Source organism: Heterodontus francisci, chromosome 13 (genome assembly GCF_036365525.1).
Source record: "Heterodontus francisci isolate sHetFra1 chromosome 13, sHetFra1.hap1, whole genome shotgun sequence".
NCBI classification, from domain to species: Eukaryota; Metazoa; Chordata; class Chondrichthyes; order Heterodontiformes; family Heterodontidae; genus Heterodontus; species Heterodontus francisci.
The window spans coordinates 97799572-97814697 of NC_090383.1; the positions used below are offsets into that span (position 1 = coordinate 97799572).

Sequence of the window (15126 nt, forward strand, 5' to 3'; positions counted from 1 at the left end):
TCTAGATGCAGAAATCAACAAGCGCATGGGAAAGGCTTCCACTGCTATGTCCAGACTGGCCAAGAGAGTGTGGGAAAATGGCGCACTGACACGGAACACAAAAGTCCGAGTGTATCAAGCCTGTGTCCTCAGTACCTTACCCTACGGCAGCGAGGCCTGGACAACGTATGTCAGCCAAGAGCGACGTCTCAATTCATTCCACCTTCGCTGCCTCCGGAGAATCCTTGGCATCAGGTGGCAAGACCGCATCTCCAACACAGAAGTCCTCGAGGCAGCCAACATCCCCAGCATATACACACTACTGAGTCAGCGGCGCTTGAGATGGCTTGGCCATGTGAGCCGCATGGAAGATGGCAGGATCCCCAAGGATACATTGTACAGCGAGCTCGCCACTGGTATCAGACCTACCGGCTGCCCATGTCTCCGCTTTAATGACGTCTGCAAACGCGACATGAAGTCCTGTGACATTGAACACAAGTCGTGGGAGTCAGTTGCCAGCGATCGCCAGAGCTGGCGGGCAGCCATAAAGGCGGGGCTAAAGTGTGGCGAGTCGAAGAGACTTAGCAGTTGGCAGGAAAAAAGACAGAAGCACAAGGGGAGAGCCAACTGTGTAACAGCCCTGACAACCAATTTTTTCTGCAGCACCTGTGGAAGAGTCTGTCACTGTAGTATTGGCCTTTATAGCCACTCCAGCGCTGCTCCACAAACCACTGACCACCTCCAGGCGCTTACCCATTGTCTCCCGAGACAAGGAGGCCAAAGAAGAAGAAGATGAGGGAACTAAATGTAATATCTCCAAATTTGCAGATGACACAAAACTGGGTGGGAGGGTAAATTGTGAGGAGAATGCAGAGAGGCTTCAGGGTGATTTGGACAAGTTGAGTGAGTGGTCAAATGCATGGAGATGCAGTATAATGTGAGGTTATCCATTTTGGTAGCAAAAACAGGAAGGCAGATTATTATCTAAATGGCTGTAAACTGAGAGAGGAGAATATGCAATGAAACCCTGGGTGTTCTCATACACAAGTCGCTGAAGGTAAACATGTAGGTGTAACAGGCGGTAAAAAAGTCAAATGGTATGCTGGCCTTCATAGCGAGAGGATTCAAGTACAGGAGCAGGGATGTCTTGCTGCAATTATACAGGGCCTTGATGAGGCCACACCTGGAATATTGTGTGCAGTTTTGGTCTCCTTATCTGAGGAAGGATGTTCTTGCTATAGAGGGAGTGCAGCGAAGGTTTACCAGTGGGCGGCACAGTGGCGCAGTGGTTAGCACTGCAGCCTCACAGCTTCAGCGACCCGGGTTCAATTCTGGGTACTGCCTGTGTGGAGTTTGCAAGTCTCCCTGTGTCTGCGTGGGTTTTCTCCGGGTGCTCCGGTTTCCTCCCACATGCCAAAAGATTTGCAGGTTGATAGGTAAATTGGCCATTATAAATTGCCCCTAGTATAGGTAGGTGGTAGGGAAATATAGGGACAGGTGGGGATGTGGTAAGAATATGGAGTTAGTGTAGGATTAATATAAATGGGTGGTTGATGGTCGGCATAGACTCGGTGGGCCGAAGGGCCTGTTTCAGTGCTGTATCTCTAAACTAAACAGACTGATTCCTGGGATGATGGGACGGACGTATGAGGAGAGATTGAGTCGGTTAGGATTATATTCGCTAGAGTTCAGGAGAGTGAGGGGGGGATCTCATAGAAACCTATAAAATTCTAACAGGACTTGATAGGGTAGATGCAGGAAGGATGTTCCCGATGGTGGGGGAGTCCAGAACCAGGGGTCATAGTCGAAGGATACAGGGTAAACGTTTCAGGACTGAGATGAGGAGAAATTACTTCATCCAGAGAGTGATGAGCCTGTGGAATTCGCTACCACAGAAAAGCAGTTGAGGCCAAAACATTGTATGTTTTCAAGAGGAGTTAGATATAGCTCTTGGGGGCGAAAGGGATCAAAGGATATGGGGGAAAGCGGGAACAGGTTACTGAGTTGGATGATCAGCCATGATTCATAATGAATGGCAGAGCAGGCTCGAAGGGCCGAATGGCCTATTCCTGCTCCTATTTTCTATGTTTAGTATTCAAGGTAAATTTTCTAGATATTTTTCAATGAGCAGTTAAAGGAACCTGTCCACTCCCAGCTGCACAGTGAAGCTCCAATCTATACTGGGCTTGGCGGCAGGTACCAGAGACTGGGACGGCCCCTAAAGTTCAAATGCGTTAAAAATGCCCTGCACAGAAGAAATTCATCTTTTGCAAAATACTGATGTTGGAGAACTTGGGCCAAATTTTTAAATGGCTACAGAGGCAGTACCAGAAGCAGACAGGTCCATAATTTCCTGGCACCAGCCAGCTGCTAGTTTGCCGGCATGTTCCCACCTCCTGCCCATTTTAGAAATGGATGGTTGGGGGGGGTGCGGTGGGTGGTGACGGCCAGCTGCTGAAAGCGCAGTAGCCAATTAAGGCCCTAATAAGGGCCACAGGCCGCCCTATGGCTGGACTCTCCCCTCTACAATAACACTGTGGCAGCTGTGGCCAGTTTTATTTTTACCTGTTCAAAAAGTCTTCAGAGGTCATCTTCATCTTGAGGCACCCTCAGCTACATCAGCAACTCCCACTTCTGATGGTGGGGCTGCCAATCTGTCATTGCTGAAGGGCCTCCTATTGGCCTTCCAGCCTGGAACCTGCCCACCCCCCTCCATCCTTAATTTGATGCCAAACATGCATCCTGGCCACTAGTTGGTCAGCTGGTCAAAAATCGTGTCAGGCCTCAGATGCCAACGAGATGCAGGGTCGGGACCTGGAAATGCACCTGACATCAGGGTCCCAACCCCAGAATAAAAATCCAGTCCTTTGTATTCAGGAACAGAATTTAGAGTGTCTCAGGAATTTTTTGTGTCTAGGGCAGGTGAAGATAGCAGACACAACAACAAATGGCACAGATGGAGCAATGTTTCCAGGGACTGCAAATAAAACCATCTTGCAAAGTTAAATTCCTGCTTCCAAAGATGTACAGACTACATTGCTAATATTACAGTGTTGCTTGCAGATGTAGTTCTGCAATATAAATTATTAGTACACATCTCTCTTAAAAATATAAAAATTAAAAATCCTGTTCAAATTCTAAACTGATTTGATTTTAACCTGGGGTTTCAATTGGTTTGTATTTTGATTGATTTAAGAGCACATTCTGCCTTCATGGACAGCAAATTAATTCTTGCACAAAGAAAGATGGATGAAAACTGTGAAAATGAAAGACTATTACAATACAGCATATTGCTCTGGCAGGATGAAGACAATTATTTTGGTTTGGATAGTAACAATTGCAGTTAGGGTGCCATCTAGTGGTACATCCTTATACAGACCAGCAAGTAAAAAGGGTCGGCACAGTGGCGCAGTGGCTAGCACCACAGCTCCAGCGACCCGGGTTCGATTCTGGGTACTGCCTGTGCGGAGTTTGCAAGTTCTCCCTGTGACCGCGTGGGTTTTTGCCGGGTGCTCCAGTTTCCTCCCACAGCCAAAGACTTGCAGGTTGCAGGCCATTATAAATTGCCCCTAGTATAGGTAGGTGGTAGGGGAATTGTGGGGATGTGGTAGGAATATGGGATTAATGTAGGATTAGTATAAACAAAGTGATTCCTGACAACACTGGGCCCCCACTGACGTCATCAGGCTGCGCCACGGTGCGCACATGCGCAGACGGTCTCCTGCCCTCTGCGCATGCGCTGCGTTCCGGCTTGCCAGGACTGGTTAGCGCATGCGCCGATGACGTCATCGCGTGATGTGTGCTTCTTCGGCAACGCGCCTTGTCGGCCTCTGCGCATGCGCTTTATGCAACGTATAAATGGGTGGTTGATGGTTGGCACAGACTCGGTGGGCCAAAGGGCCTGTTTCAGTGCTGTATCTCCAAATAAAAAAAATAATAAAATAAAAAAAAAATCTCAATGCACTTCACAGCCTTATTAAGTACTTTTCAAGTGTGGTCAAATAGGCAAATGTGGCAGCCCCTCTATGAAATGCATGTCCTCCCAAACAACAATGAGATAAATGACCGGATCATCTGTTTTTGTGGTTTTAGTTTAGTTTTAGTTTAGAGATACAGCACTGAAACAGGCCCTTCAGCCCACCGAGTCTGTGCCGACCATCAACCACCCATTTATACTAATCCTACACTAATTCCATATTCCTACCACATCCCCACCTGTCCCTATACTTCCCTGCCATTTACCTATACTAGGGGCAATTTATAATGGCCAATTTACCTATCAACCTGCAAGTCTTTGGCATGTGGGAGGAAACCGGAGCGCCCGGAGGAAACCCACGCAGACACAGGGAGAACTTGCAAACTCCACACAGGCAGTACCCAGAATTGAACCCGGGTCGCTGGAGCTGTGAGGCTGCGGTGCTAACCACTGCGCCACTGTGCCGCCCATGTGGTGTTGAATCAGGGTTAATTGTTGATCAGGGTGCTGGAAGGATTCCCTTATTCTTCTAGGGACAGTATGATGGGATTTTTTACATCCATCTGAGGGCAGATGGAGTCTCAGTTTAACATCTCATCCGAAAGATGGCACATCTGAAAGTCCCTCAATACTGCACTGATGTCTCATCCTAGATTATGTGCTCAAGGTTCTAGACTGTGATCATTTTATGTATGATATTAAACAAAAATTGTGTTTTACGCATCATGCATCTTTGACATGTACACAGATAACAATTTTCTCACAAGGATTTGAAAACTACAATCTGCCCTCTGCACCCTCTAAGAAGTAATTGAATCTAAGAAGTAAGTACATACATAAATCACTTTGTAAAAATATGGTTCCAATTGCAGTTTGCACAATATCATGAGCCAACTTTCCTAGCCTTGATAGCCCAGTACCATTTACTATTATGCTATTGAGATGTTTATCATCTTACAGCACCAATGGGAACGCATTACCGATCTGTCTGAGGAAAAGGACGACAAAGACCAGACCATGGGAGCTACTTGACATCTGAGAGGTTTAACACAACCCAAGGAAAAGATACCTTACTCCTTTAAACTAAAATCTGAGTTTACCTCACACTATCATTTGCAACACAGAGATAACATTCTGCAATGTTTAGTGAGCTGCAGCTACTGCAGCAACAACAACTTGTATTTATATAGCACATTTAATGTAACAAAATATCTGAAAATGCTTCACAGGAGCATTGTAAAGCAAAATTAAACACTGAGCCACATAAGGAGATATATGGGGAGATGACCAAAAGCCTGGTCAGAGGTAGGTTTTAAGGAGTGTCTCAAAGAAGAAAAGAGAGGTAGAGAGGCGGAGAGGATTCCAGAGCTTAAGACCTTGGCAGCTAAAGGCACAGCCATCAATGGTGGAGTAATTAAAATCTGGGATGCTGAAGAGGCCAGAATTAGAGGAGCACAGTGAGATAGGGAAGTTGTAGGACTGGAGGAGATTACAGAGCCAAGGAGAGGTGAGGCTGTGGAGGGATTTGAAAATTGGAGCGTTGCTTAACCAGGAGCTAGTGTAGGTTACCTGTTCTTCTTTTGGGCCTCCTTATCTCGAGAGACAATGGATACGCGCCTGGAGGTGGTCAGTGGTTTGTGAAGCAGCGCCTGGAGTGGCTATAAAGGCCAATTCTGGAGTGACAGGCTCTTCCACAGGTGCTGCAGAGAAATTTGTTTGTTGGGGCTGTTGCACAGTTGGCTCTCCCCTTGCGCCTCTGTCTTTTTTCCTGCCAACTACTAAGTCTCTTCGACTCGCCACAATTTAGCCCTGTCTTTATGGCTGCCCGCCAGCTCTGGCGAATGCTGGCAACTGACTCCCACGACTTGTGATCAATGTCACAGGATTTCATGTCGCGTTTGCAGACGTCTTTATAACGGAGACATGGACGGCCGGTGGGTCTGATACCAGTGGCGAGCTCGCTGTACAATGTGTCTTTGGGGATCCTGCCATCTTCCATGCGGCTCACATGGCCAAGCCATCTCAAGCGCCGCTGACTCAGTAGTGTGTATAAGCTGGGGATGTTGGCCGCTTCAAGGACTTCTGTGTTGGAGATATAGTCCTGCCACCTGATGCCAAGTATTCTCCGAAGGCAGGTTACCTGTAACACCACACCAAACAGCACGACAGAAAAAAAAGGTACCAGCCCTTCGTTTTGCAAGCTGGAACGTCAGAACTATGTGTCCTGGCCTGTTGGAAGACCTTACACAAATCAACGACTCTCGGAAGACTGCCATCATTAACAATGAGCTCAGTAGACTCAATGTGGACATTGCAGCAATTCAGGAGACACGCCTCCCTGCAAGCGGATCACTAAGAGAGCAAGACTACACCTTCTACTGACAGGGTAGGGATCCTGAAGAACCAAGACAGCATGGAGTGGGCTTCACCATCAGAAACTCTTTGCTCAGCATGATAGAGCCACCTTCAAATGGTTCGGAACGCATACTGTCCATCCGACAGCTCACCGCCTCTGGTCCAGTTCACCTACTCAGCATCTATGCTCCAACACTCTGCTCCTCACCTGAAGATAAAGACCAGTTCTACGAGGAACTCCATAATATCATTAGTAGCATCCCGAATACCGAACATCTGTTCCTGCTGGGGGACTTTAATGCCAGGGTTGGGGCCGACCATGACTCATGGCCCTCCTGCCTTGGGCGCTGTGGCATTGGAAGGATGAATGAGAATGGACAGAGACTGCTGGAGTTGTGTACCTATCACAAACTCTGCATCACCAACTCGTTCTTTCATACTAAACCCTGTCACCAGGTTTCATGGAGACACCCAAAATCACGTCGTTGGCACCAGCTGGACCTCATCGTCATAAGGCGAGCCTCTATAAACAGTGTCCAAATCACACCCAGCTTCCACAGTGTGGACTGCGACAACGACCACTCCCTAAGCGTGCAGCAAAGTTAGACTCAAACCAAAGAAGCTACATCACTCCAAGCAGAAGGGCCGCCCGCGCATCAACACTAACAGAATTACTTATCCACAGCTGTTACAGAAGTTTCTAAATTCACTTGAAAAAGCCCTTCAAAACACTCCTGCAGGGGATGCAGAGATGAAGTGGGCCCACATCAGAGACGCCATCTATGACTCAGCAATGACCACATTTGGCAAACGTGAGAAGCAGAATGCAGACTGGTTTCAATCTCACTTTGAAGAGCTGGAACCTGTCATAGCCGCTAAGCACACTGCACTGTTGAACTACAAGAAAGCTCCCAGCTAGTTAACATCCATAGCACTTAAAGTAGCCAGAAGCGCTGCACAAAGAACAGCCTGGCACTGTGCAAATGACTACTGGCAACACCTATGCAGTTGTATTCAGCTGGCCTCTGACACCGGAAACATCAGAGGAATGTATGATGGCATTAAGAGAACTTTTTGGCCAACCATCAAGAAGATCGCCCCCTCCACCGCTGGGTGGAGCACTAGCTAGAACTATACTCCGGGGAAAATGTTGTCACTGATACTGCCCTCAATGCAGACCAGTCTCTGCCAGTCATGGATGAGCTGGACGAACAGCCAACAAAATCAGAACTCAGTGATGCCATTGATTCGCTAACCTGTGGAAAAGCCCCTGGAAATGACGGCACTACCCCTGAAATAATCAAGAGTGCCAAGCCTGCTATACTCTCAGCACTCCATGAACTGCTTTGCCTGTGCTGAGATGAGGGAGCAGTACCACAGGACATGCGCGATGCCAATATCATCACCCTCTATAAGAACAAGGGTGACCGCGGTGACTGCAACAACTACCGTGGAATCTCCCTGCTCAGCATAGTGGGGAAAGTCTTCGCTCAAGTCATTTTAAATAGACTCCAGAAGCTGGCTGAGTGTGTCTACCCTGAGGCACAGTGTGGCTTTCGAGCAGAGAGATCCACCATTAACATGCTGTTCTCCCTTCGCTAGCTACAGGAGAAATGCCGTGAACAACAGATGCCCCTCTACGTTGTATTCATATATCTCACCAAAGCCTTTCACCTCATCAGCAGACCTGGTCTCTTCAGACTACTAGCAAAGATCGGATGTCCACCAAAGCTACTAAGTATCATCACCTCATTCCATGACAATATGAAAGGCACAATTCAGCATAGCGGTGCCTCATCAGACCCCTTTCCTATCCTGAGTGGCGTGAAACAGGGCTGTGTTCTTGCACCAACACTTTTTGGGATCTTCTTCTCACTGTTGCTCACACATGCGTTCAAGTCTTCACAAGAAGGAATTTTCCTCCACACAAGATCAGATGGCAGGTTGTTCAACCTTGCCCGTCTTAGAGCGAAGACCAAAGTACGGAAAGTCCTCATCAGGGAACTCCTCTTTGCTGACAATGCTGCATTAACATCCCACACAGAAGAGTGTCTGCAGAGACTCATCGATAGGATTGAGGCTGCCTGCAATGAATTTGGCCTAGCCAATAGCCTCAAGAAAATGAACATCATGGGACAGGACGTCAGAAATGTTCCATCCATCAATATCGGTGAGCACGCTCTGGAAGCGGTTCAAGAGTTCACCTACCTAGGCTCAACTATCAGCAGTAACCAGTCTCTCGATGCAGAAATCAACAAGCGCATGGGAAAGGTGTCTGCTGCTATGTCCAGACTGGCCAAGAGGGTGTGGGAAAATGGCGCACTGACACGGAACACAAAAGTTCGAGTGTATCAAGTTTGTGTTCTCAGTACCTTACTCTACGGCAGCGAGGCCTGGACAACGTATGTCAGCCAAGATTGACGTCTCAACTCATTCCATCTTCACTGCCTCCAGAGAATCCTTGGCATCAGGGGACAGGACCGTATCTCCAATGCAGAAATCCTCAAGGTGGCCAACATCCCCAGCATATACAACCTATTGAGCCAAAGGCGCTTGAGATGGCTTGGCCATGTGAGCCGCTTGGAAGATGGCAGGATCCCCAAGGACGCATTGTACAGCGAGCTAGTCACTGGTATCAGACCCACCGGCCATCCATGTCTCCACTTTAAAGAGGTCTGCAAACGCGACATGAAGTCCTGGGACATTGATCACAAGTCGTGGGAGTCAGTTGCCAGTGATCACCAGTGTTGGCGGACAGTCCTAATGGCGGGGCTAAAGAGTGGCGAGTCCAAGAGACTTAGTAGTTGGCAGGAAAAAAGACAGAAGTGCAAGGAGAGAGCCAACTGACTAACAGCCCCGACAACCAATTTTATCTGCAGCGCCTGTGGAAGAGTCGGTCACTCTAGAATTGACCTTTATAGCCACTCCAGCGCTGCTCCACAAACCACTGACCACCTCTAGGCGCTTACCCATTGTCTCTTGAGACAAGGAGGCCAAAGAAAAAAGAAAGTGTAGGTCAGCGAGTACAGGGGTGGTGGGTGACAGAACTTGTTGCAAATGAGGATATGGGTAGCAGAGTTTTGGATGACAAGTTTACGGAGCGTAGAATGAGGGAGCCAGCCAGGAGTGTGTCGGAATAGCAAAATCTAGAGGTAACAAAGTAAAGAGTACAAAAAATTCCTCGGTAACATTTTCTAGTGCTTGACACTGTACTTAACAAAAGGGTGTAAATAAACAAAACCCATTTGCTTGACATGATTGTTACTGGATAACAGCCAGCCTGTGTGTTATGCTTTATTTACTTCACTCAAGCAGTTCATCAATATGATCTCAATTTCGAGGTTTGTTTCAGTCTTTGACTACATTTCTCAAGGATGCTGTTTTTAATATATTGGAAAAGAATAGCTCCTTCCATTTTTTCCCATTTTCTATTTACTTATTTCCAATTTTGATTTTAGCCGATGGAAAAACAGAAAGTTCTGGATACACAGCAGTGCTGGAGTTCTAATGAAAGGTCATGGACCTGAAACATTAACTCTGTTTCTCTCTCCACAATGTGCTTGACTTGCTGAGTAGTTCCAGCATTTTGTTTTTATTTCAGATTTCTGGATTCCACAGTATTTTGTTTATCTAATAGTAGGCAGGTGACTTCCTGGTAGTGTCATCATCTGTCCCTTGATTTAAGGACAGGTCTGCTCAGGATCACGAGTTTCTGCCATGGGTCTTCAAGGCTGATTTTCAACCTACAGATCTTTGGGCACATGGGGCAGGATTTCCCACAAGAGATCTGGAGTGCAGAATTTGCTTCCTTTTCTGCCGTCACTGTCTCATCATTGGGACTCGAAGCGTGATGCAGCTTGATGGACAAGTTGTCGTCAATCTGAGCGATTGGTAGCAAGTCCCTCCCAGTCATTAAGGTCAATGCAGCTGCGCTTCAAGGAGAACTTTAGAGTGTCTTTGAAGTGTTTTCTTTGTCCTCCCTGGAACGTTGGTCATTTGAGAGTTGAGTGAACAAGACCTGGCAGGGGAGACGTTTTTCAGCCTTACAGACACAATGGCTAGTCCATCGGAGTTGACTTTGCAGAGATTTTGCCTGACTGCTTGTGGATCTGGCTTCAAGAAGGACACTAGCCTTTGTTTGTCAGTTCTCCCATTGAATCCAGAGGATGTGATGAAGGCACTGCTGATGGAATTTCTCTTATGTGTCGCTGATACACAGTCCAGTCTCACTGCAGTACAGGAGCGCGGTGACGACAACTGCTCTGTACACGAAGACTTTTATTGATTTGCAGAGGTCTTTATTGTCAAATACTCACTGCCAAAATTTGTAGAAGGCTGAACTGGCTCAGCTGATCCAGTGTTGGATCTCATCAATGGTGACCTTTTGAGAGAGGTAACTGCCAAGGTCTGAGAAGTGCTCAACGTATTCCAGAGTCTCTCCTTCAATATATATGGGAGGTGGAATATTTGGCTGACCAGGTGTGGGTTGATTTTGACAACATCAAGGACAGGCCAGGTTTGTTGTATGCAGAATTGAAGAGATTGAGAATGGATTGCAAATCTGGTACAGAGTGGGCAATGACACCGCAGTCATCTGCAAACTGTAGCTTGTGTATATCTATGGTGGTCAGTTTAGTTTTGCCACAGAGGCGACAGAGGTTAAAAGAGCTTTCCATCTAGACAGTATTTAATAGTGACACCAGAAGGCAGTTGATCTTTGATGAGGTGAATAGCTACCGTTAGGTAGATTGTGAATAGTATGGGGGTTATCACACAGCTTGCTTGACCCCAGTCTGGATTTTGAAAGCGTTTGTTTCAAATCTACTACTCAAGACAGTTGCAGTCATGCCCTCATGAAACAATTTTAGGATTATGATGAGTTTCTTGGGCATCTAAATTGTTGGAGCAAAATTTTTGCCTGCTATGGACAAGAGGGAGATACTTCGATAGTTTCTACAACATTATTTATCTCCCTTCTTGAAGATAGGTACAATTGCTGTGTTCCTGAAGTCAGGGGGAGTTCTTTTTCCTCCCAAATCAGTAGGATGAGTACATGGAGTCTTGATGTGAACAAATGTCCGCTGGATTTGAAGACCTCAGCTAGAATACTATCGGGGCTGGAGGCTTTGTTGTTTTTCATCTGTTTGATTATTTGTTGCGGCTCTCCCATCGATGGTTGTTCACCATGGATTCTACCACAAAGGAGTGGGGGACAGCCTGGAGGGTAGCAGCTGCCACTGTGGATTCATGGTTGAGGAATTGTTCAAAATGTTCTTTCCAGCATTTACGAATGATATTGTAATCTTTACGAGAAACGCCATCCTGTGAATGAAGGGGGTTTTATCCACTTGACTTCAGTGTATAGATAGCCATGGTGGCTTCAAAAAAGCTATGCGTATCATGATGATCAGCATACTGTTGTTTCTTTCGGGCTTTCTTTTCCCACCACACGTCATGTCCTTTATCTTCAGGTAGTGTAACATGTGGTTGAGGCCAGAAGCTATGTCATGATTTATCTTACATTGATGCACACTTCCAATCAACTTTTTCAATTATAAATTCCTTCGTCCACATTTACAATAGAAATTGCCTTTGTAAACGCATCACAACGTGATTAAATCCTCTTGCCACTAGTGGTACTGTAGCAACTCAGATTTAAACCCTCCAGTTTCTCAGACTGTACTGCAGAGAAATTCCTATGTCCCAATCAACTCTATCACTCTGCTTCCCAAATTTAACTAATCAACTATAAACCTAGTACATATGAAAACTGTTGAGTGGGTCATAACATTCCATTTCAAAATGTACTGAAAAAACAGACTTGCATTTATAGAGCCCTTTCACAACCTCAGGATGTCCCAAAGCACTTTACAGCCAATTAAGTATTTTGAAGTGTAATGTAGGAAACACAGCAGCTAATTTGCACACATCAAGCTCCCACAAACAACAAAGTGATAATGACCAGATAATTTTTTTTTTTTGTGATGTTGATCAAGGGATAAATATTGGCCAGGACATGGGGGGGTGGGGTGCAATAACCTCCCTGCTCTTTGAAATAATGCCCAGAGATCTTTTACATCCAACTGGGAGAAGATAGGGCCTCAGTTTAACATCTCATTTAAAAGACAGCACCTCCAACAGAGCAGCACTCCCTCAGTATTCCACTGGAGCGTCAGCCTAGATTTTTGTGCTCAAGTCTCTGGAATGGGCGAAAATCCATAAACATCTGAATCTGCCAAGAGTGCTACCAACTGCACCACAGCTAACACTACTCCATTGTCATGCTCTATCTATGGCAAAATATTTTATAGAAGTGTCAATATTTAACAGCAGTACCTTTTAAGCCTTTAGTTGATGTCTCAGCAAGGTTTTCAATGTTAGGTATCATGTAATATCAGCTGCTAAAGCTACCATATGGTATATTGTGAATGAATACAAAGAAACTGAGTCTGCATAGTTGCAGGCTGTGACCACTGAGTGTCACTATACAGCAATCTGTTTTTGAGCCTTTTTTCAGTCATCAGCAGTGTGGTATACTAAGCAAAGGAGGCCCCACTACAGCTCTCCATGGATTTCCTTGCACGTAACTCTCGGGTTGTCTCTGTTTCAAAGCATTTCATCTGCAACCCCTCTCCCAACATTCTGTGATTCCAGCCCAATCACCTGCTCATATCAACTCCTTTTGCTATTTACTCTTTACATTTCCTACATCACAACAGTGACTACATTACAGGTACATATTGGCTGTAAAGTGCTTTGAGAAGTCCAGTGGTCATGGAAAGCACTCTATGAATGAAAGTCTTTTTTTAACCCCAAAGAAATTGCTTTACCCATCAGCCCACTCACCAGGTTCACCTGGAGGCTAGTCATAATTCCAGACTGTTTGACCAATCTCTCTTCCCACACCTCCACCTTAGCTAACAGCAATCAGTTAGCTTCCACCTCCCCTGCTGAGCAACATCTTGGCCCATCCAAACCACAACACTAAGCAACAATACCCCACCTCATTGACTATGTTTGGCCAATGTTCCCTTTATCCCAATGGCCTCCAGTTCATTTGCTACTCCACTAAGAATTAATTCCAATCCCGACAAAAGAATTTTTCAAGCCCAGCCTGCTCGACAGGAGTAGCATTTGGCTCCTCTCCCAAAGAATCAGTCCTGATCCATGTTCCTCCTACTTCCCCACTCAACAGAGAAACTATTCCTAGACTACTTCTTCGACAAGCCCTGTGAAACTGTTTACCCATCCCACTGACCAATAATCATCTATTCTCCTCCTCCTTCCCATTTCCTTTGCTATCCCCGTCCACCTCCCCTCATCTCTTTGCTCCACATCTCTCATCTCCTCCTTCATTCTGCCGCCACCACTTTCATTAAATACTTCACTTTATGGGTCTTGACGTGCAACATCACAGAAGATTAACTATTGATCGTATAAATTCACCTGAAAGTTATCTTTGGTGTAGAACTTCTTTTAAAACTAATAAAAGGACGGTAAGCATGTGGTACAGATTGCAAAGAAACAAGAAACCTTTATGTTTCAAAAGAAGAAGCGAGAAAGGTTATCAGCAACTTTTTAACTCTAACATTGGAAAAAGTTACATTTGTTGATGAAAGGTCGTCGACCTGAAACATTAACTCTGTTTCTCTCTCCACAGATGTTGCCTGACCTGCGTTTCTGTTTATATTTCTTATTAACAAATCGGATTCAGCGCAACCAAGGATGTGTGGGCGAGATGGAGCGAAGGCCTTTTCCTGCCTCTTACTGTTACAATGTCACTGAGTCCCTGCTTGCGAAGCCAAGGAAAACCTACGGCTGATAAAGAACAAATTACAACAAAACTGTGCATTCAGGGATATTACTCCTCATTGGTAAGGAGCTGGGAATAAATTAAATTTGATGTACTTATATTAAAAAAATCTGCCCCAATAAAACATAACCACCTACAAACTCCAAAAGGTTGCTGAATTATCATTCTTCTTTCACAAGTTGACTCACCCGGTATATATTTCCAGGATTCTGCCGTTTTGAATTCAGACTTGCGGCATCGGTGATTTTTCTTTCTAACATTTCAATGTTTATTTATTACTTTTATCTTGTTTCCTTGGATTTACCCCGAGGCCACCCGGTAACCTCAAACTTGTTGCCATGACAACTTGGTTCGCTCCAGTCCTCGTCACATGGGATACCAAGGCGGTCGCCGCGTCTCACATGAGATCGTTGCCATGGCAACGTCTTGCCCGGCGTGACTACGTCAAGGCGGTTTGCGCGTGGCCTCTTGAACCAGCTCGCGGAGCCGGAAGTAGTCAACGCGCGCGGCCTAACACCGGTTTTCTCTCTGCACCGACCTATGAGAGGAAATAAATCCCTTTCATGCTTATTCTTGGGGAACTGATTAAGGCGATTAGTTTCAGTGTCAAAGAAAATAAGAAGCGAGAATTGTCCACTCTGCCTGGCTGGATAATTGGTCCGAAGGGGCAATTCTAGGGGTGGACTGGCCGAAGGGTCAGTGCTAGCAGATAAAGAAGGGAGACTGGAGAAACAGTCTATTGCTGTTTCTCACTCTCTTAAGATATTATTTTGATGTCAATCTCTGTGTGAGAGGCGACGCCGAGTCTCTGGGTCTCCCGCCCCTGCTCCGCCGAGTGATGAGCCGGGTTCTGCCCACCCTTTGCAAGCACCCATCGACCCTTCAGCCACTTGCTCACCATGGCCGCAGATTTGCAAGCCAAGTATCAGAAACTTGCACAGGAGTACTCCAAGGTGTGGTTAATTGGCTGCTGTGCTGATTTCTGTGTTGTATTTCTTAATTA

The 15126-nt window shown here is 46.0% G+C and overlaps 1 protein-coding gene and 1 long non-coding RNA gene across 8 annotated transcripts in view; one reads left to right on the top strand and one right to left on the bottom strand.

Moving 5' to 3' along the window:
* LOC137376526 (uncharacterized) overlaps nt 1–14475 on the bottom strand; it is a 154077-nt gene extending 139602 nt beyond the window's left edge. For all 3 annotated transcript variants that reach the window (XR_010976268.1, XR_010976267.1, XR_010976269.1), the window contains exon 1: nt 14312–14475. This is a non-coding gene — a long non-coding RNA (uncharacterized lncRNA). The remainder of the gene's footprint in view (nt 1–14311) is intronic.
* A 101-nt stretch (nt 14476–14576) lies between these two features.
* Nucleotides 14577–15126, top strand: part of ppp1r21 (protein phosphatase 1, regulatory subunit 21) — a 93988-nt gene continuing 93438 nt past the window's right edge. For 3 of the 5 annotated variants that reach the window (XM_068045241.1, XM_068045242.1, XM_068045245.1), the window contains exon 1: nt 14577–15076. In XM_068045241.1, coding sequence (XP_067901342.1) covers nt 15023–15076 — 54 coding nt within the window. In that variant the 5' untranslated portion in view covers nt 14577–15022. The remainder of the gene's footprint in view (nt 15077–15126) is intronic. The other 2 variants (XM_068045243.1, XM_068045244.1) reach the window with 1 other exon arrangement.